The 20,609-nt window shown below is 38.5% G+C and overlaps 1 protein-coding gene across 1 annotated transcript; it reads left to right on the forward strand.

Annotated features, from left to right (window-relative positions):
* Positions 1 to 5,948: 5,948 nt before the first annotated feature.
* On the forward strand, positions 5,949 to 6,893 carry LOC126076031 (olfactory receptor 2B2-like). Its single transcript, XM_049884431.1, has one exon. It carries the CDS (start codon positions 5,949 to 5,951, stop codon positions 6,891 to 6,893), a length of 945 nt encoding a protein of 314 aa, XP_049740388.1.
* The last annotated feature ends 13,716 nt before the right edge of the window (positions 6,894 to 20,609 follow it).

Here is a 20,609-nt window from a genome sequence, read left to right on the forward strand (position 1 = left end):
TGATATGGCTCACCTAACTCGCATACCCAAAGTCTGTATTATGTTAGGAACATTTTCCTGATTGCTTCTGAGGGTGCCTTGCCTTCCAGTCCCTCTGGTTCTTCTCTCCTGGACATGTCGGAAGAAGGAGGTGCTAATTTATTTTGAATCTCAGAGGCTTAAACAGAAGGATGAGGCTAAGATGATAATGGACTAAAAACTCATGGGAAAGCTCCCTATGGATTTATTGATTCTATAGATGGCCATAAATTGGAGTTGGTTTCTTGGAATTGACCCTTCAATATATTAGAGAGAGCTTGGTTGATTCTACAGAGGACTGAGAAGAAATCTAAACAGCAAGCCAGTGTCTGAGTATTATGTTCAAGCCACGGGTCAGTCTTCCATTCCTCCCCATTTACCACCTCAGGTAAATGCAGAGCGCTTTGGGGAGGGAAGGAGAACCATAAACAAAGGTCACCTTGTTTTTTCATTTCTTCATAGGATGGGGTGAAGGGAACATTCAGGTATAGAACTGTAAAGTAAGCAAACTAAAAATAATTTTAAAAAGAGTGATTCTACAAGACACATATATTTTTGTTTAAGTGAAGAATAATGGGATTGTGAAGAGTACTGACCTAGGATTCAAAATTTTATATTATTTAAATCTTTGCTTCTAAATTTACTCTGTAAAACTTGGGCAAGTTCTGGAACCTCTTGGTGCCTGAGCTTCCTCTTTTCTAACATTAAAAAAAAAAAATTGTTACTTTACGTAACTATTATGGGAACAAAATAAACATATGTGAGGGGATTGTTCCGAAACCCTGGTGGCATATTGGTTAAGAGCTACAGCTGCTAACCAAAAGGTTCGAATCCACTAGGTGCTCCTTGGAAATTCTATGGGGACAGTTCTACTCTGTCAGAATCAACTCAAAGGCAACGGGTTTTTTTTTTTTTTTTTTGAGGGGGTTGTATATATGTATGAAAGAAATTTATATACACATATAAAGTTTATTATTTAGGTTTATTTAACATTAAATGTGAACATTGTCATATCTGGAAATCTTTGTCATACACTGTTTTTTATGAGGAAAGTTATGAGAAAATACAAGTACTACTCTTCATGTTATTTACCTTTGGAACCTTGCTTTTTCATTTAAATAGTTTTTGAAGTGCTTTTTTAAATCACTCCTCTAGATTCAAGCTTCTCTTTGTGGTATAAAGCTTGTGGATAATAAGATAATGATTTTGTACGGAAACCATTTTAGCTCTGGCAGTCTCATCATTCAGATAAATCAAAGATTGTTTAAATCAATGACAATTTAGAATAAGAGAATCTGACAGAGAATATGGGATTAAAACTATAGCAAATGTCCTTAGACAATAACAGTAATAATAAATATTTATAGTAAATCAGAGGTGTAGCAAACACCTGAGTATACTTGCTATTTTGTCTTATTCATATATTATATCAGAGTCATGCTTAGAAAGTTATTAAAGAGTGTGTTAGGTTGTAAACATTTAAAATAATAGGCTCTACTTTTCTGAAGCTATGTAGTCAGATACTTCTTCCCTGCTCCTGCTTCATCCCTCTGCACACCCCATCTGCTTGAGATCCTTGGAGCCTTCTGTCTTCCTAGTTCCAGTTTCTCACCCTCAAGGGGACTCATCAGTATTTCCTTTACTTCCTATTTAAGTAAAATAAACTCCACTAGTTCCCATAATTTTCTTACACGGTCAGCAACGCAAGAACACCCCATGCCCCTTTCCAGACAAATAAAGCTGAAGTATTGCAGGATTTTGTCTCACTCCTTTCATCTCGAGAAACAGAGTTTAATTCCTGGAATCCAGATTTCTGGGTTTCATGGCGGTCGGGCTGGCCCACCCAAGCTATCACCCTGAGATGATCTTTGAACTTTGAGCCTTGCAGAAACTGGTCTCCTAAAAGTCACTTTTAAGTCCAAGGATAGTCCAGCTATTTGGTAAAGGCCATTTTGCCTTAGGCATTGTGCTCTTTTGAAGAATTACCTATGTGTAGTCAGTTTGAAGGCACAGAAACTACAAAGGTCAGAACAGAGCTATGTTTTAGGGTTAATCAGTACTTATTTTAATTGTTCTTCAAGACAATGCTGGATGGAATCTTAGTGACCACAAGTTGTGTCACTTGAATAAGGTGGGGTAGAAGAATCTTTGAAATTCTCTCTTTGGAATGTTTTTTCACTCTTTAGTTGTAAGACTGGAAACCCTGGTGGTGTAGTGGGTAAGTGCTAACCAAAAGGTCGGCAGTTGGAGTCCACCAGGTTCTCCTTGGAAACTCTATGGGCCAGTTCTACTCTGTCTTATAGGGTCTCTATGAATCAGAATCGACTTAACAGCAAGAGATTTTAAGTTGTAATACTACCCTGATTTGTAAATTGTATATTAAATAAACTTCCATTTCTATTATAGGCTTAATATTATTTTTGTTTTAACAATCTTTATTTATCATCTTTATTCTTTTTCTATATTCATGTATTCAACTGATACTTAACTGAGCATCTACTATGTGCTAGGCTTAATACTGGTATCTTATATATTTATAATTTTCCTCTGTCATCTCTTTTTTCTTCCCGATTTTTTTTCTCCCTTAACTCTACATTCTGAGTTACTTACTGCTATTATTATCATACCATCCTTACTCATTGTTTTCTCTCATGTTCCTATAAATCTTCGATAATTAGGCAATCTATCACGTGCTATTTGGCGCCCTGGTGCGCAGTGGTTAAGAGATTGGCTGCTAAAAAAAAGATCGGCATTTCGAATCTACCATCTCCTCCTTGGAAACCCTACAGGGCAGTTCTACTCTGCCCTACAGGGTCACTATGAGTCAGAATCAGCTTGACGGCAAAGGGTTTGGTGGGCCATGTGTTGTGAAAACCTAAGGTACATGCTATATATTCCTCTTCAATAATTTTACTGTTCCCCTTGAAGTATGTGATTTAACTTAATTCATAACAGTCCAAGTTTACCTCAGAAACTCAATAGCATGTTGAGCCCATTTGGGGGAACTTTCAGAAAAAAATAAAGATTGTGAAGATGAACTGACAGTAATCTTTGAGGATAGGAGGAGAAACTCTGCTTTCTTCAGACTTAGAAATGCAATAACTGAGCACAGAGAACCAAATAATGAGATTCTCAAAGATTCTTCAGCAAGAAAAGAATCAAGATAGAGTGCAGGTAGCATTCTTCAATTGCCCCTTATTGGATAAAGAACTTGGATGCTGATACTGACTAGAGTGCATGATTCTCTAAGTAATCTTGGAACACAGGAGAGGTCTCCCTTTGACCACAACAGATTACACAATATTTGGGGCAGAAATACGTATAAAGATAAAATTATTTCTCAGTGTTGAATCAAAAAAAAATTTTTTTTTATTTCTATTCTAATCCTTTTATCAATTGCTAATGGTATCTGTCCCATTTATTTGGGAATATAATATCATACAAGACATAATCAAATTTCCAAGGCTCTATTCCTAAAGGCTGACTGCCACAGGATGAGAAAGGAAAGAAGAAAAGAAATTGGATAGGATCAGTTTGAAATGATGAGTAACATTATAGAGATAAGATATATAAGATTTACAGAAAGATGTCAAGAAGATAATCAACTTAATTTTCCATAGAAGGTCCCAGGCACCTGGAAATTTCCATAATCATCCCTAAGTAATTCTACCATGCTCATAATACTACTGTTATTGCAGCTATTGTTGATAATTCTGTTTGTATTATATATTATATTTGTATAGTTTCTTTTTTTGGAATTTGAAAAGCAAACTCATATTCAATTCTCATGGAAGCACTGCGGAGTTTATATGCAAGTATTTTGATTCTCATTTTCCGGGTGAACAAACTAAGTAACAATGGTATGAAATGACATATTTAAAGAATATTGGTGTTTAGTAATTATAATAAATGTATTTATTGATTGTTGAGTTAAATCCACTTGAGAATTATCAATAAAACCTTTAAAATGTTTAAGAGTTAAGTGGAGCATAGTTTAACTTTGCTTTGGCTCTTGGGCTTGGAATGCAAAATTAAGTGATGTGCCTAGGTTTGGCTGTGATGAAATATCAGATGATGTGTGTTAAATTGATTTAGATCATAGAGGAAAAGAAATAATGATATCCAGATGCTAAAATAATCTAACACATCATAACACTAAATGAAAGAGTTTAATAGTTGCTGGTTTCAACTAAATTCAAGTAATTAATATGCAGTAAATGTCTATAATGTTCAATGTATCCTGTTACTACCAGTCACAAGCTTACTCTTAAAAATATAATCAATGTAGTCAGGAAAACAGGCCACATACAGAGAAGACCTACATATATAATAAAATGTGGAATATACCCTAAGGGAATTGCAAAAAAAAAAAAAAATTTTAAGTGCTCTGCAGCATCAGTAAAGAAGTAGAGCAGGAAATATTTATCATTTTTGCGTCTGAGATGATCAGTGAAGGATGGTTAGCAACAATGGAGTTTCACATCAACATAAACAGAAGAGGGGAAGTAGGAAGTTAGACTGGATTAGTGAATATGTTTGCATGGTTCCAACCATTGTTATACAAGGTCCTGAATGTTAGGGTGCATTTTATACAATGTGTTAGAATATGACCACCTATCATCTGTCAGTTTGCCATACTATGGTGGCTCTTGGGTTGCTGGGATACTGGAAGTTATGCCATCGATATTTCAAATATTTTAAATATCAGCAAGGTCACCCATGGTCAACAGGTTTAAATCAAGCTTCCAGGCTAAGACAGGCTAGGAAAAAGATCTGGCAATCTACTTCTGAAAAATTGGCCAATGAAAACCTTATGAATAGTAGCAGAACATTGTCTGATACAGGGCTTGAAGATGAGCCCTTCGGGTTGGAAGGCACTTGTCTTAGGCTGGGTTCTCTAGGGAAGCAAAACTAGTAAAGTGTATAAATAGAGATTTACATCAAGGAAACAGCTCACGCTATTGTAGGGGCTGGAGTGTCCCAAGCCCTTAGGTCGGTATAGAGGCCTTTCCCAATTCATGGAGCTGCAGAAGCTGGTGAAACCAAGATCACAAGATTATAAATTGGTATAGAGCCCCAAATTTCAGGGAGCCAAATACTTGAAACTCTCTCTGGTGATTTCACTCAGAAGTTAGGATCCCACAAAGTTTACCCAGATATTTTAAAAGTAGTGTTTTCACAGCAAGCAATGTTCTGAGACTGATTGTTTTTTGCATACGTGTGTATATGTTTTTATCTTGTTTTGTTTTTCCTTTTTAAAAAATCTCATGAAATTGGCAATTAGAATTAAAGCTTGGAAGAGGTAAAAGGAGCCTTGGCATTCCATCCTTTCACTGTACAGATTTTCTGAAGTACTCCAGTCCATGATGTTTTTGACTGGCTCTATGTGAAGAAGACGAAGATGCCAAGATGCCTTGGCTCTGGCCTCTGCTGCTGATCCACCTATCACCTGCATATTGTCACTTGTTGGCCTTTATTTAGGAAGTTCTGCCTTCCCCCAATCTGTTCAAATCTACACTCCGTTTTCACCATTAAATATCCATGACATGTACAGCTGATGGTAGTACTGTTGCAACTTTTTAAAAGAGAAGACCCAAAAAATCCAAAAGGAGTGAGTAGCTAACAGAACACCCATGATGTGAACAAAATTTCTCAACTACTTTGTTGGCAATCCTTTTATTATTTTCTCAACAATATTTCCATATTGCATTGACAATTTTGATTCAAACTTTTGTCATAGTCAGGACATAGATGAAAATGACATTATTTTACCATAATCAGGATATAGATGCAGATTACTGGACAAATGAGAATTTCATGTCAGCATCTCTGGTCCCTAATTCTCAGTGGCTTCTTTTTTGTCATAGATACCCATTTCCAGTAGTGGGTATTTAGAGGTCTTAGCTGGAATTTAATAAAACAGTGTCAAAATGTGGATCAATAATCAGAGCTCACTAAATGATTTCATCTTACTGGGCTTCTCTGACCACCCCTGGCTTGAGACACCACTCTTTGTAATCCTTCTGGTGGCTTACATCTTTGCCCTATTTGGAAATACTTCTATTATCCTAGTTTCTCACCTGGATCCTCAGCTTGACAGTCCCATGTACTTTTTTGTCTCAAATCTATCCCTTCTGGATCTCTGCTATACCACCAGCACTGTCCCACAAATGTTAGTCAACATTAGGGGACCAAAAAAGACCATTAGCTATGGTGGTTGCATTGCCCAACTCTACATTTTCTTGGCCTTGGGTTCCACTGAGTGTATACTTCTAGCCATTATGGCCTTTGATCGTTATGCTGCTATTTGCAAGCCCCTCCACTACCCAATCATCATGAACCAGAAACGTTGCATCCGCATGGCCACTGGGACCTGGATTAGTGGTTTTGCTCACTCCCTTGTCCAGTCCACTCTCACAGTGGTGGCCCCGAGATGTGGACAGAGGGTGATGGACCATTTCTTCTGTGAAGTTCCTGCCATTTTGAAACTAGTTTGTACGGATACTCGTGTGAATGAGGCTGCGCTCAATGTCCTAGGGGCTTTGCTGCTCCTGGTGCCCCTCATCCTCATCCTGGGTACTTACATGTTCATTGCTCAGGCAGTAATGAAAATCCACTCTAGAGAAAGTTATTGGAAGGCTTTTAATACATGTGCTTCACATTTGTTGGTGGTCTCCCTCTTCTACTTCACAGCCATCAGTATGTATGTCCAGCCTCCCTCTAGCTATTCTCATGACAGAGGGAAGGTTATGGCTCTCTTCTATGGAATTGTCACACCTACCCTCAACCCCTTTATCTATACACTGAGGAACAAGGACGTGAAAGCTTCCCTTCGAAGGGCACTGAACAAGGAGTTTTGGGTCAAGAAAAGATGATCTCTGAAAAGAAGACTTAAGATGCAAGAATGGATGTGTTTGCCTTTCAAAAAAGATGTGGGACATGGAAGTGATGAGGAACAGGGTATCAAGTGACATAAATTTCAGAAGCCAAACAGGAACAAGAAATAAATAATTTTACATAGTTTATCCACTTATGGGAATATCTGTTTTACAAAATTGAATCTGACTAAGTCTTGTCGCTTTTCTCCCTAACCCTAATTATGAATTAACCTAGTCTCAAGGGAGAAATAGTGTAATACGTCCAGAAAAAGATATTAGAAAGTTGTATATTTGACTTAAATTATTTATAAATTAATCCCAAGTAAATTAAAAATGAGCCTGTCTTTTGGAAAAACATGGCACTGCTATCCTGAGTTAACTAGAATCCTTACAGATTGACAGAATTTAGTCATCTTCCAACATTCAATGTCCAAATATATTATCTACCTAAGACTCTTTTAAAGGAGTCATGGTGGTACAATGGTTAAGAACTCAACTGCTAACTGAAAGGTCAGTGGTTCCAACCCACCAGCAGCTCCACAGGAGGAAAGATCTGTTGACCTCCTCCCATAAAGATTCAAAACCAAAAAACCAAACCCGTTGCCATCGAGTTGATTCTGACTTATAGTGACCCTATAGGACAGAGTAGAACTGCCCCATAGAGTTTCCAAGGAATGCCTGGTGGATCTGAACTGCTGACCTTTGGGTTAACAGCCATAGCACTTAACCACTATGTCCCCAGGGTTTCCCCCATAAAGATTACAGCCTAGGAAACCCTATAGGACAGTTCTACTCTGTCCTACAGAGTCAAATGCATCAGAATCAACTAGGCACACAACAACAAGGCTTTTTTTCAAGTCACAAGAGCAACTGAAATCAATAGACAATTAGGTTAAAAGCACATAGGAGAAATACGGAAATGGAAATCCACAAAAAATTTAGAGTTGGTGATTTTAACATTAAATTATTTTTGTCATAAACCTTTGTCAGTCTTATGCTTTTGTGTTAAACAAGAATGAGGTCGAGGGCAATAAAACAGAACTTACTCTGTGAGGAGAAGAGAAAGAAAAACCTATAGGGTATTTTGGACAGTGAACGATGGTAGAAAAAATCTGAGGTGGAAAAAATTCTAACTTAAGTTACTAGTGATTTACATATTTGACAAGGAAGCTTCCCTCACCACTTGATTGGGGAAGTTATTCAAATTTCAGTGCAGGGATTATAAGAACTTCATGTCTAATTCAAAATCTTGGTTGATCCGTTAGCTTTATTAAAAATACATTTCGGGGGGCGGAGCCAAGATGGCGGACTAGGCAGACGCTACCTCGGATCCCTCTTACAACAAAGACACGGAAAAACAAGTGAATCGATCACATACATAACAATCTACGAACCCTGAACAACAAACACAGATTTAGAGACGGAGAACGAACTAATATGGGGAAGCAGCGATTGTTTCCAGAGCCTGGAGCCAGCGTACCAGTCAGGTACGGCACAAGCACAGAGACCTGCTCCACCCCCCTGAACTAACCCCGGGACGGGGACCAGCTGGTTCCACGGGCGGCGTGGGACGCAGCCGGTAGGAGAAGTCCCCGGGAGGCAGTGACTGATCTTGGAGCAGAAAGAGCAGCATCCGAGCCGGGGAACCGTCCCGCAGGGATTAGGACTGCACGCAGGTACGCCATAAACACGGAGAGTTGCTCCACCCCCTGAACTAACCCCGGGAAGGGGACCAGCTGGGTCGCGCGGGCGGCGTGGGACGCAGCCGGTAGGAGAAGTCCCCGGGAGGCAGCGACTGGTATTGGAGTGGGGAGAACAGCGTTCCAGCCAGGACACTCGGTCGCGGCACAAGCACAGGGAGCTACTCCACCCATCTGAACTAACCCCGGGAGGGGGCCCACCTAGTTCACGGGGGCGGCACGGCCACGCGGCTGGAGAGACGAGAAGTCCCCGGGAGGCAGCGACTGATTTTGGAGTTGAGAGTGCACCGTCCCAGTAGGGGAGCCTTGACGCTGGGCGTGGGGCTGGAAGCGAAGGATCTGACCGTGACTCCAGCGGGCCAGACCCCCCGGGGGCAATCTCCACACAGCCAGCACACATAGGCGACGCGCCCGCGGGAATCTCAGATATAACAGTCATTCCAAGCAAGACAAGCAACTCTGGCTATATTCTGAGGTGCTACTCTCCTATCTCTCTGTTCCCTCCCCCACCCTTCCCAGGCGGCTTCATTAACATCTGAATAGCCTGAGCCAAAGGGAGAACTCTGATAGGGATCTGACTGCAGTTTTTTTTTTAGCGGATTTTCTGGAAAAACTAGTTTCCCAGTGATGGCTCGGAGACAACAATCCATATCAAACCACTTAAAGAAGCAGACCGGGACAGCTTCTCCAACCCCCCAAACAAAAGAATCAAAATCTTTCCCAAATGAAGATACAATTTTGGAATTATCAGATACAGAATATAAAAAACTAATTTACAGAATGCTTAATGATATCACAAATGAAATTAGGATATCTGCAGAAAAAGCCAAGGAACACACTGATAAAACTGTTGAAGAACTCAAAAAGATTATTCAAGAACATACTGGAAAAATTAATAAGTTGCAAGAATCCATAGAGAGACAACATGTAGAAATCCAAAAGATTAACAATAAAATAACAGAATTAGACAACACACTAGGAAGTCAGAGGAGCAGACTCGAGCAATTAGAATGCAGACTGGGACATCTGGAGGACCAGGGAATTAACACCAACATAGCTGAAAAAAAATCAGATAAAAGAATTAAAAAAAATGAAGAAACCCTAAGAATTATGTGGGACTCTATCAAGAAGGATAACCTGCGGGTGATTGGAGTCCCAGAACAGGGAGGAGGGACAGAAAACACAGAGAAAATAGTTGAAGAACTTCTGACAGAAAACTTCCCTGACATCATGAAAGACGAAAGGATATCTATCCAAGATGCTCATCGAACCCCATTTAAGATTGATCCAAAAAGAAAAACACCAAGACATATTATCATCAAACTCACCAAAACCAAAGATAAACAGAAAATTTTAAAAGCAGCCAGGGAGAAAAGAAAGGTTTCCTTCAAGGGAGAATCAATAAGAATATGTTCTGACTACTCAGCAGAAACCATGCAGGCAAGAAGGGAATGGGACGACATATACAGAACACTGAAGGAGAAAAACTGCCAGCCAAGGATCATATATCCAGCAAAACTCTCTCTGAAATATGAAGGCGAAATTAAGATATTTACAGACAAACACAAGTTTAGAGAATTTGCAAAAACCAAACCAAAGCTACAAGAAATACTAAAGGATATTGTTTGGTCAGAGAACCAATAATATCAGATATCAGCACAACACAAGGTCACAAAACAGAACGTCCTGATATCAACTCAAATAGGGAAATCACAAAAACAAACAAATTAAGATTAATTAAAAAAAAAAAAATACACATAACAGGGAATCATGGAAGTCAATAGGTAAAAGATCACAATAATCAAAAAGAGGGACTAAATACAGGAGGCATTGAACTGCCATATGGAGAGTGATACAAGGCGATATAGAACAATACAAGTTAGGTTTTTACTTAGAAAAATAGGGGTATATAATGAGGTAACCACAAAAAGGTATAACAACTCTATAACTCAAGACAAAAACCAAGAAAAACGTAACGACTCAACTAACATAAAGTCAAACACTATGAAAATGAGGATCTCACAATTTACTAAGAAAAACGCCTCAACACAAAAAAGTATGTGGAAAAATGAAATTGTCAACAACACACATAAAAAGGCATCAAAATGACAGCACTAAAAACTTATTTATCTATAATTACCCTGAATGTAAATGGACTAAATGCACCAATAAAGAGACAGAGAGTCACAGACTGGATAAAGAAACACGATCCATCTATATGCTGCCTACAAGAGACACACCTTAGACTTAGAGACTCAAATAAACTAAAACTCAAAGGATGGAAAAAAGTATATCAAGCAAACAATAAGCAAAAAAGAAGAGGAGTAGCAATATTAATTTCTGACAAAATAGACTTTAGACTTAAAAAGGCTTCACCAAAAGAGTAAAAAGACCACCTACAGATTGGGAAAGAATTTTCAGCTATGACATCTCCGACCAGCGCCTGATCTCTAAAATCTACATGATTCTGTCAAAACTCAACCACAAAAAGACAAACAACCCAATCAAGAAGTGGGCAAAGGATATGAACACACATTTCACTAAAGAAGATATTCAGGCAGCCAACAGATACATGAGAAAATGCTCTCGATCATTAGCCATTAGAGAAATGCAAATTAAAACTACGATGAGATTCCATCTCACACCAGCAAGGCTGGCATTAATCCAAAAAACACAAAATAATAAATGTTGGAGAGGCTGCGGAGAGATTGGAACTCTCATACACTGCTGGTGGGAATGTAAAATGGTACAACCACTTTGGAAATCTATCTGGCGTTATCTTAAACAGTTAGAAATAGAACTACCATACAACCCAGAAATCCCACTCCTAGGAATATACCCTAGAGATACAAGAGCCTTCATACAAACAGATATATGCACACCCATGTTTATTGCAGCTCTGTTTACAATAGCAAAAAGTTGGAAGCAACCAAGGTGTCCATCAACGGATGAATGGGTAAATAAATTGTGGTATATTCACACAATGGAATACTACGCATCGATAAAGAACAGTGACGAATCTCTGAAACATTTCATAACATGGAGGAACCTGGAAGGCATTATGCTGAGCGAAATTAGTCAGAGGCAAAAGGACAAATATTGTATAAGACCACTATTATAAGATCTTGAGAAATAGTAAACCTGAGAAGAACACATACTTTTGTGGTTACGAGGGGGGGAGGGAGGGAGGGTGGGAGAGGGTTTTTTATTGATTAATCAGTAGATAAGAACTGCTTTAGGTGAAGGGAAAGACAACACTCAATACATGGAAGGTCAGCTCAATTGGACTGGACCAAAAGCAAAGAAGTTTCCGGGATAAAATGAATGCTTCAAAGGTCAGCGGAGCAAGCGCGGGGGTCTGGGGAACATGGTTTGCGGGGACTTCTAAGTCAATTGGCAAAATAATTCTATTATGAAATCATTCTGCATCCCACTTCGAAATGTGGCGTCTGGGGTCTTAAATGCTAACAAGCAGCCATCTAAGATGCAGCAATTGGTCTCAACCCACCTGGAGCAAAGGAAAATGAAGAACACCAAGCCCACATGACAACTAAGAGCCCAAGAGACAGAAAGGGCCACATGAACCAGAGACCTACATCATCCTGAGACCAGAAGAACTAGTTGGTGCCCGGCCACAGTCGATGACTGCCCTGACAGGGAGCTCAGCAGAGGACCCCTGAGGGAGCAGGAGATCAGTGGGATGCAGACCCCAAAGTCTCATAACAAGACCAAACTTAATGGTCTGACTGAGACTGGAGGAATCCCGGCGGCCATGCTCCCCAGACCTTCAGCTGACACAGGACAGGAACCATCCCCGAAGACAACTCATCAGAAATGAAAGGGACTGGTCAGCGGGTGGGAGAGAGATGCTGATGAAGAGTGAGCTAATTATATCAGGTGGACACTTGAGATTGTGTTGGCAACTCTTGCCTGGAGGGGGGATGGGAGGATAGAGAGAGAGGGAAGCTGGCAAAATTGTCAAGAAAGGAGAGACTGAAAGGGCTGACTCAAGACGGGGAGAGTAAGTGGGAGTAGGGAGTGAGATGTATGTAAACTTATATGTGACAGACTGATTGGATTTGTAAACGTTCACTTGAAGCTTAATAAAAGTTATTAAAAAAAAAAAAAAAAATTAACCCCAAACTGCACACCCCCATGTACTTTATTCTCAGCCACCTCTCATTTGTGGATTTCTGCTATTCCTCTATCATTGCTCCCAAGATGCTGGGGAACTTAGTTGTACAAGACAGAACCATTTCATTTTTAGAATGTGTAGTGCAATACTTTCTCTTTTGTACCTTTGCAGTGACTGAATCCTTTCTATTAGCTGTAATGGCCTATGACCACTTTGTGGCCATTTGCAAACCTCTGCTCTACACAGTTGCCATGTTCCAGGGACTCTGTGCTATGCTGGTGGCAGGATCATATGCGTGGGGAATAGTATGTTCCTTGATACTCGCATGCTCTGCTTTGAAATTATCTTTTCATGGTTCCAACACAATCAATCACTTCTTCTGTGAGTTCTCCTCACTTCTCTCCCTTTCTTGCTCTGATACTTCTCTCAGCCTGTTGTTGCTTTTCATCTTTGCTACTTTTAATGTGGTGAGTACGTTACTCATCATTCTTACTTCTTATGTGTTTATTGTTGTCACCATCTTGAAAATGAGTTCAGCCAGTGGGCGTTGTAAGACATTCTCTACCTGTGCCTCTCATCTGACTGCCATCACCATCTTCCATGGCACCGTCCTCTTCCTCTACTGTGTGCCCAACTCCAAAAACTCCAGGCACACCATCAAAGTAGCCTCTGTGTTTTACACAGTGGTGATCCCCATGTTGAATCCCTTCATCTACAGTCTGAGGAATAAGGATGTCAAGAATACAGTCAGCAAGATAATGGACACTAAAGTCTTTTCTCATTGACCATATTATTTTAGTAGAATTTGTCCCAAAATTTTAAATAAAGTGTGTCCAAAAAGGCCATTTTAAAAGATACCTTTAAAATTAATACTTAATATTGCCCACATGTGTCTGTCAGTTTCTCGTACTGTGGGGACTTGTGTGTTGCTGTGATGCTAGAAGCTATGCCACCAGTATTCAGATATCAGCAGGGTCACCCATGGAGGACAGGTTTCAGCTGAGCTTCCAGACTAAGACAGACTAGGAAGAAGGACCCAGCGGAGTACTTCTGAAAAGCACTAGCCTGTGAAAACCTTATGAATAGCAGTGGAACATTGTCTGATGTAATGCTGGAAGATGAGCCCCCCAGGTTGGAAAGCAGTCAAAAGGTGACTAGGAAAGAGCTGCCTCCTCAAAGTAGAGTTGACCTTAATGACGTGGATGGAGTCAAGCTTTTGGGACTTTCATTTGCTGATGTGGCACGACTCAAAATGAGAAGAAACAGTTGCAAACATCTATTAATAATTGGAACCTGGAATATATGAAATACGAATCTAGGAAAATTGGAAATCATCAAAAATTAAATGGAACACATAAACATCGATATCCTAGGCATTAGTCAGCTGAAATGGACTGGTATTGGCCATTTTGAATCGGACAATCATATAGTCTACTATGCTGGGAATGACAACTTGAAGAGGAATGATGTTGCATTCATTGTCAAAAGAACATTTCAAGATCTATCCTGGAGTACAATGCTGTAAGTGATAGGGTAATATCCATACGCCTACAAGGAAGACCAGTTAATACGACTATTATTCAAATTTATGCACCAACCACTAGGGCCAAAGATGAAGAAATGGAAGATTTTTATCAGCTGCTACAGTCTGAAATTGACCGAACATGCAATCAAGATGCATTGATAATTACTGGTGATTGGAACATGAAAGTTGGAAACAAAGAAGAAGGATCAGTAGTTGGAAAATATGGCCTTGGTGATAGAAACGATGCCAAAGATCGAATGATAGAATTTTGCAAGACCAATGACTTCTTCTTTGGAAATACCTTCTTTCACCAACATAAACGGCAACTATACACATGGACCTGCCAGATGGAACACACAGAAATCAAATTGACTACATCTGTGGAAAGAGACAATGGAAAAGCTCAATATCATCAGTCAGAAGAAGGCAGGGCCTACTATGGAACAGGCCATCAATTGCTCATATGCAAGTTCAAGCTGAAACTGAAGAAAATCAGAGCAAGTCCATGAAAGCCAAAATATGACCTTGAGTATATCCCACCTGAATTTAGAGACCATCTGAAGAACAGATTGGACACATTGAACACTAATGACCGCAGACCAGACAAGTTGTGGAAGGACATCATCCATGAAGAAAGCAAGAGGTCACTCAAAAGACAGAAAAGAAAGAAAAGACCAAGATGGATGTCAGAGGAGACTCTGAAACTTGCTCTCGAGCATCAAGCAGCTAAAGCAAAAGGAAGAATTGATGAAGTAAAAGAACTGAACAGAAGATTTCAAAGGGACTCTTGAGAAGACTAAGTAAAGTATTCTAATGACATGTGCAAAGAGCTGGAGATGGAAAACCAAAAGGGACGAACATGCTCGGTGTTTCTCAAGCTGAAACATCTGAAGAAAAAATTCAAGTCTCGAGTTGCAATAGTGAAGATTTCCATGGGGAACTTATTAAATGATGTAGGAAGCATCAAAAGAAGATGGAACGATTACACAGAGTCATTATACCAAAAATAATTACATTGTTCAGTCAATTCAAGAAGTAGCATATGATCAGGAACCGATGGTACTGAAGGAAGAAGTCCAAGCTGCTCTGAAGGCATTGGCAAAAAACAAGGCTCCAGGGAATTGATGGAATATCAGTTGAGATGTTTCAAGGAACAGATGTAGCGCTAGAGGTGTTCACCAGTCTATGCCAAGGTATATGGAAGACAGCTTCCTGGCCAACTGACTGGAAGAGATCCATATTTATGCCTTTTCCCAAGAAAGGTGATCCAACCGAATGTGGAAATTATAGAACAATATCATTAATATCACACGCAAGCAAAATTGTGCTGAAGATCCTTCAAAAATGGCTGCAGCAGTATATGGACAGGAAATTGCCAGAAATTCAGGCCGGTTTCAGAAGAGCATGTGGAACCAGGGATATCATTGCTAATGTCAGATAGATCCTGGCTGAAAGCAGAGAATACCAGAGGGATTTTTACCTGTGTTTTATTGACTATGAAAAGGCATTCGACTGTGTGGACCGTAACAAACTATGGATAACACTGCAAAGAATGGGACTTCCAGAACACTTAATTGTGCTCGTGAGGAACATTTACAGAGATCAAAGAGGCAGTTCTTCAGACAGAACAAGGGGATACTGATTGGTTTAAAGTCAGGAACAGTGTGTGTCAGGGTTGTATTCTTTCACCATACCTATTCAATCTGTATGCTGAGCAAATAATTCGAGAAGCTGGACAATATGAAGAAGAATGGGACATCAAGATTGGAGGAAGGCTCATTAACAACCTGCGTTATGCAGATGACACAACCTTGCCTGCTGAAAGTGAAAAGGACCTGAAGCACTTACTAATGAAGATCAAAGACCACAGCCTTCAGTATGGGTTGCACCTCAACATAAAGAAACAAAAATTCTCACAACTGGACCAATGAACAACATCATAATAAACGGAGAAAAGATTGAAGTTGTCAAGGATTTCATTTTACTTGGATCCACAATCAACAGCCATAGAAGCAGCAGTCAAGAAATCAAAGGACGCATTGCATTGGGCAAATCTGCTGCAAAGGACCTCTTCAAAGTGTTGAAGAGCAAAGATGTCACCCTGAAAACTAAGGTGTTCCTGACCCAAGCCGTGGTATTTTCAATCGCATCATATGCATGTGAAAGCTGGACAATGAATAAGGAAGACCAAAGAAGAGTTGACGCTTTTGAATTGTGGTGTTGGCAAAGAGTATTGAATATACCATGGACTGCCAAAAGAATGAATAAATCTGTCTTGGAAGAAGTGCAGTCAGAATGCTCCTTAGAGGCAAGGATGGCGAGGCTGCATCTTACATACTTTGGACATGTTGTCAGGAGGGATCAGTCCCCGGAGAAGGACATTATGTTTGGCAGAGTACAGGGTCAGCGTAAAAGAGGAAGACCTTCAATGAGGTAGACTGACACAGTGGCTGCGAGAGTGAGCTCAAGCATAACAACGATTGTAAGGATGGTGCAGGACCGGGCAGTGTTTCGTTCTGCTGTGCATAGGGTCACATTGAGTCGGAACCGACCCGATGGCACCTAATAACAACAACTTAATGTTCACAATGGCAAGGACGTGGATATTGTGTCAAAAAGACTAAACTTGGCTTTGTCTCTTCATTGCAGGAAAAGTTAAGCATCTCTCTCATCTTTAGTATTAAATCTATGCAAATTGTGAGAACATGAACTGGTTCATAATCTGATAGTGAAGAAGAAAAGATAATATAGATATGTGGGGCACCTTGCATAATCTGAATAAACATTAATTCCATCCCTCCTTCTTATTAAATACTTGAGATATAGTAGGCTCTCAGTAAACACACATTTTTTGATGACATATCTACAAATGGCAGTAAAGGTAAGACATAGGCTTTTCCTTCAAGGAATGCATAATTTGGTGGTAATGCTGGGGAAATAATGAATGGGGCTGTTGTAAAAGACAGGCTAGAATAAATATTTTAAAATGTTTGAAGCAAGGAATAGAGCAAATGCATTTAGAGATATTAGAAATAACCTTCATAAAAGAAGTATTATTTGAAGGTGGCCTGGAGAATGGGCAGGATTTTAGGAGATTCATTTCAGTGAAGAAGGCATTTTATTCAGGAGAGACTGGAATAAACAAACTAAAGGAAATAAGAATGTAATATTGAGTCAATCAATTATTATTGAGTGAATACTGTGTAGTGTATGTGTGTGCTCACACCCATGTCTGCCTGTGTAGTATGTTATATTCAGGTTATTTTGACATGACTGCAAAGTTGAATAAATATTGTCTATATCCTGTGTTTTCAAAAGAAAAAAAAAAAAAAAATACATTTCATAGCCCCTGGCTATAAACTGCATCACAAATACATAGTATCCAAAGATGCTTAGACAAAACAGATTATCAGTTCAGCAGAATCTCATCTTCACTTTCTGAAATGCAAATCAAATCTCATACTTTCTTAATGGATATATGCAGCTCCATGAACAGAGCAATGTACAAGCTGTGTGTTTTTGGAGGGGAAATAATTTATCATCTTTGACTAGTTTCCCTGCCACCAACTGGGAATGCTAATATTTGTCTTAATTTGAATAAGAAATGTGAAAAAAATATTATAAAGCCATGATAATTAAAAAGAACAATGGTATAGAATAGACTACCCAGAATCAGACTCACATATACACCATTGCTGGATTTACGATAAATATGTTGCTGCCATAGAGCGAGGAAAGGATGGTCCTTCCAGTAAACTGTGTTGGGACAACTGAATATTCATATGAAAATGTTTAAAATTCTCTGAAAAGAAAATATGAATTGCTGATCAATATTTAAAAGGAGTCACATCTTACTAACACCCAGGGAATGCAAATTACCAGGTAATGAGAGGCTATCAGAAACATTTGAAATTTAATGATGTAAGTATTATTTATCAAAAGTGTGAGAAGCAGCTAAACTGATACTTTGATGATAACTTACAGCCTTACATGCTTAGATTAGGAAAGAAAAACATCCTAAATATTGACAAACTAAGTATCTAACTTAAAAATTAGTAATAAAAAAAGAAAAATCTCAAGTGCAAATAAGGAAGTGATACAGATAAGAGCAAAAGTTACTGAAATAGAAAACTAAAATTTATAAAGGAGATTTAAAATTGGTTACTCAAAAATATTATTAAAATGTCAATTTTAAAAATAAAGGCTGATAGTCACAAATTAATAATATTACAAATGAAAAGGAACCATAACTTCAGGTAACAGTGAAATAAATGTGTGTGTGTGTGAGAGACAGAGAGAGAAGGAAAACTAGACAATATTTGAAAGTGCTTTTAGTTATTTCTCCCACAGGATATTGAATTTAATATTGTAGCTTTGTGTCCCATAAAGCAATTAATAAATAATAAAATGTTTATTTGAAATTCATATAGTTCCACATTATCTTCTACTTGGTGACTTATGAGATCATGAATTAAGCACTCGTTTTTTCTGAGTAGCAATACAATTTCTATATCATACTCTCCCTTTTCACATATTTGCCCAAGCTTTTTAGCCATTTCAAAGTGCCCTTCATCCATAAAAAAAAAAATTTTTTTTTCATCCATAAGTGTGTTTAATCATTTTTACTTACTTGAGTTTTCTATAATTATTTCAAAATAATGGATTAGGGTTCTTTAACAAGGTATTGATAAACATGAACAATCTTCTGAAAATCCTTCATTGTGTTTTACTAGATTACTTCATTTTTTAAAATAAATACCTTCATAGTGTGAATTCTAGGATCTGAATTAGATATCTGGCTGGGAATATTAACCATCAAGCTGAGTTCAACATTCTGCCAAAAATTATGAATATTGGAAATTGCAAATATTGAAGCTAGGATCTAATATAAAACATGCATGAAACTTCCCCCAAAAGATAATATACTCTCATACACTGAGATTAACACACATCTTAGGATATTTCATATAAACTTCCCCTTCTTCCCCCCATATCAGCATGACTCCTGGTCTTTTCCAATTCAGCATATTCAGCTGTGTCTTAAAATTGTTTCTTTCCACAACACTAATAAGTCCTAACCACATGAGGTGTCCTCTTCTCAGATGGGTCGTATTTAAACACTTCATCATGTAGAAATGCCTTTCCAGACAAGTTCTTCCCAAGCCCATGTAATATTCATGTCTGTATCCTGCACATTGCCTAGCACCATAATTTGGATGTAGTAGATGTTCAGTAAATACACCCAAAGTAATTGGATCTAGAGCTACCTCTCTCTTTTCAAACACAACTACAACCCTTCCTCCTTCTAAAAGGAATAGTGCAAAACTCTATTTCCCGCTGATGAAACACAGTGAGCGCTTCTACTTTCTGTGGCTCTTGAAGGGTAGAGAAATGAAGCTGGAACATTGAGAAAAGGCTCTTAGAGAAATAAAAGGTACTTGGTTATACAAGAGAAAGAATCTGCTTCCTCAATTCTAATGTAATCTGGGAAAGGGTTCTAGGCATTACAAAGACTTTTTGGTCACAGTCCTTCTCACAACTCATCACTCTTTTTACCTCATAACAATATGAAACAAAATATATTCTAATGTGTATTAAGAAAAGAGTTTATTGTATTAATTTATTCATTCTATTAAAGCAATGTACTTCTCAAACAGGTTGTGTGCTGCAGGAAAATTAAGTTCACTAAATAAAAATGATATATCCTTCTGGGTTTGTTAGTTTTACTTACAGGTTTAGATAAATGTCAAAGTAACTAAACATACACATAATTTATACTATTGTTTTGTATTAAAACTAACATAGATATATTATGTAGTGAAAGCTGCATAAATTCTTAAACAAAGCCTCAAAGAAATCTGGTGCTGATGACGGGAGTGTGGAGCTGCTCACATTACCATCTTGTTCCTTTCAAGGAAAAAAATGTTTTAAATGAACACAGTATCAGTGAACTGTGGGACAACTTTGAGCCACCTAATATACATGTAATTAGAGTCCCTGAGGGTGTAGGGGGTGGGGGAAACAAAAACATTTGACAAAATAATGGCTATGAATTTTTCACTTTGTTGAACAAACTATAAACCCACATGTGCAAGAATCTCATCAAAACCCAAGCACAGAAACATGGAGGAAACTCCATCATGACACATCATAATCGAGCTGCCCAAAACCAGTTATAAAGAGAGAAGCTTAAAACAGCCAGAGAGAAAAGACATAGTACGTACAGAGGAAGAAAGCAAAGAGCACAACAGAAATTTCATTGAAGAAGACAGTGGAATAAAACCTTTAAGGTACTTAAAGAAAAAAAAAAACTTGTCAATTTAAAAATCTATTACTTAGCAAAAAAAAAAAAA

Source organism: Elephas maximus, chromosome 1, assembly GCF_024166365.1.
Source record: "Elephas maximus indicus isolate mEleMax1 chromosome 1, mEleMax1 primary haplotype, whole genome shotgun sequence".
NCBI classification, from domain to species: domain Eukaryota; kingdom Metazoa; phylum Chordata; class Mammalia; order Proboscidea; family Elephantidae; genus Elephas; species Elephas maximus.

Coding starts and splice junctions, on each gene's coding strand:
- LOC126076031 (XM_049884431.1), top strand. CDS start 5,949: ATGTGGATCAATAATCAGAGCTCACTAAATGATTTCATCTTACTGGGC.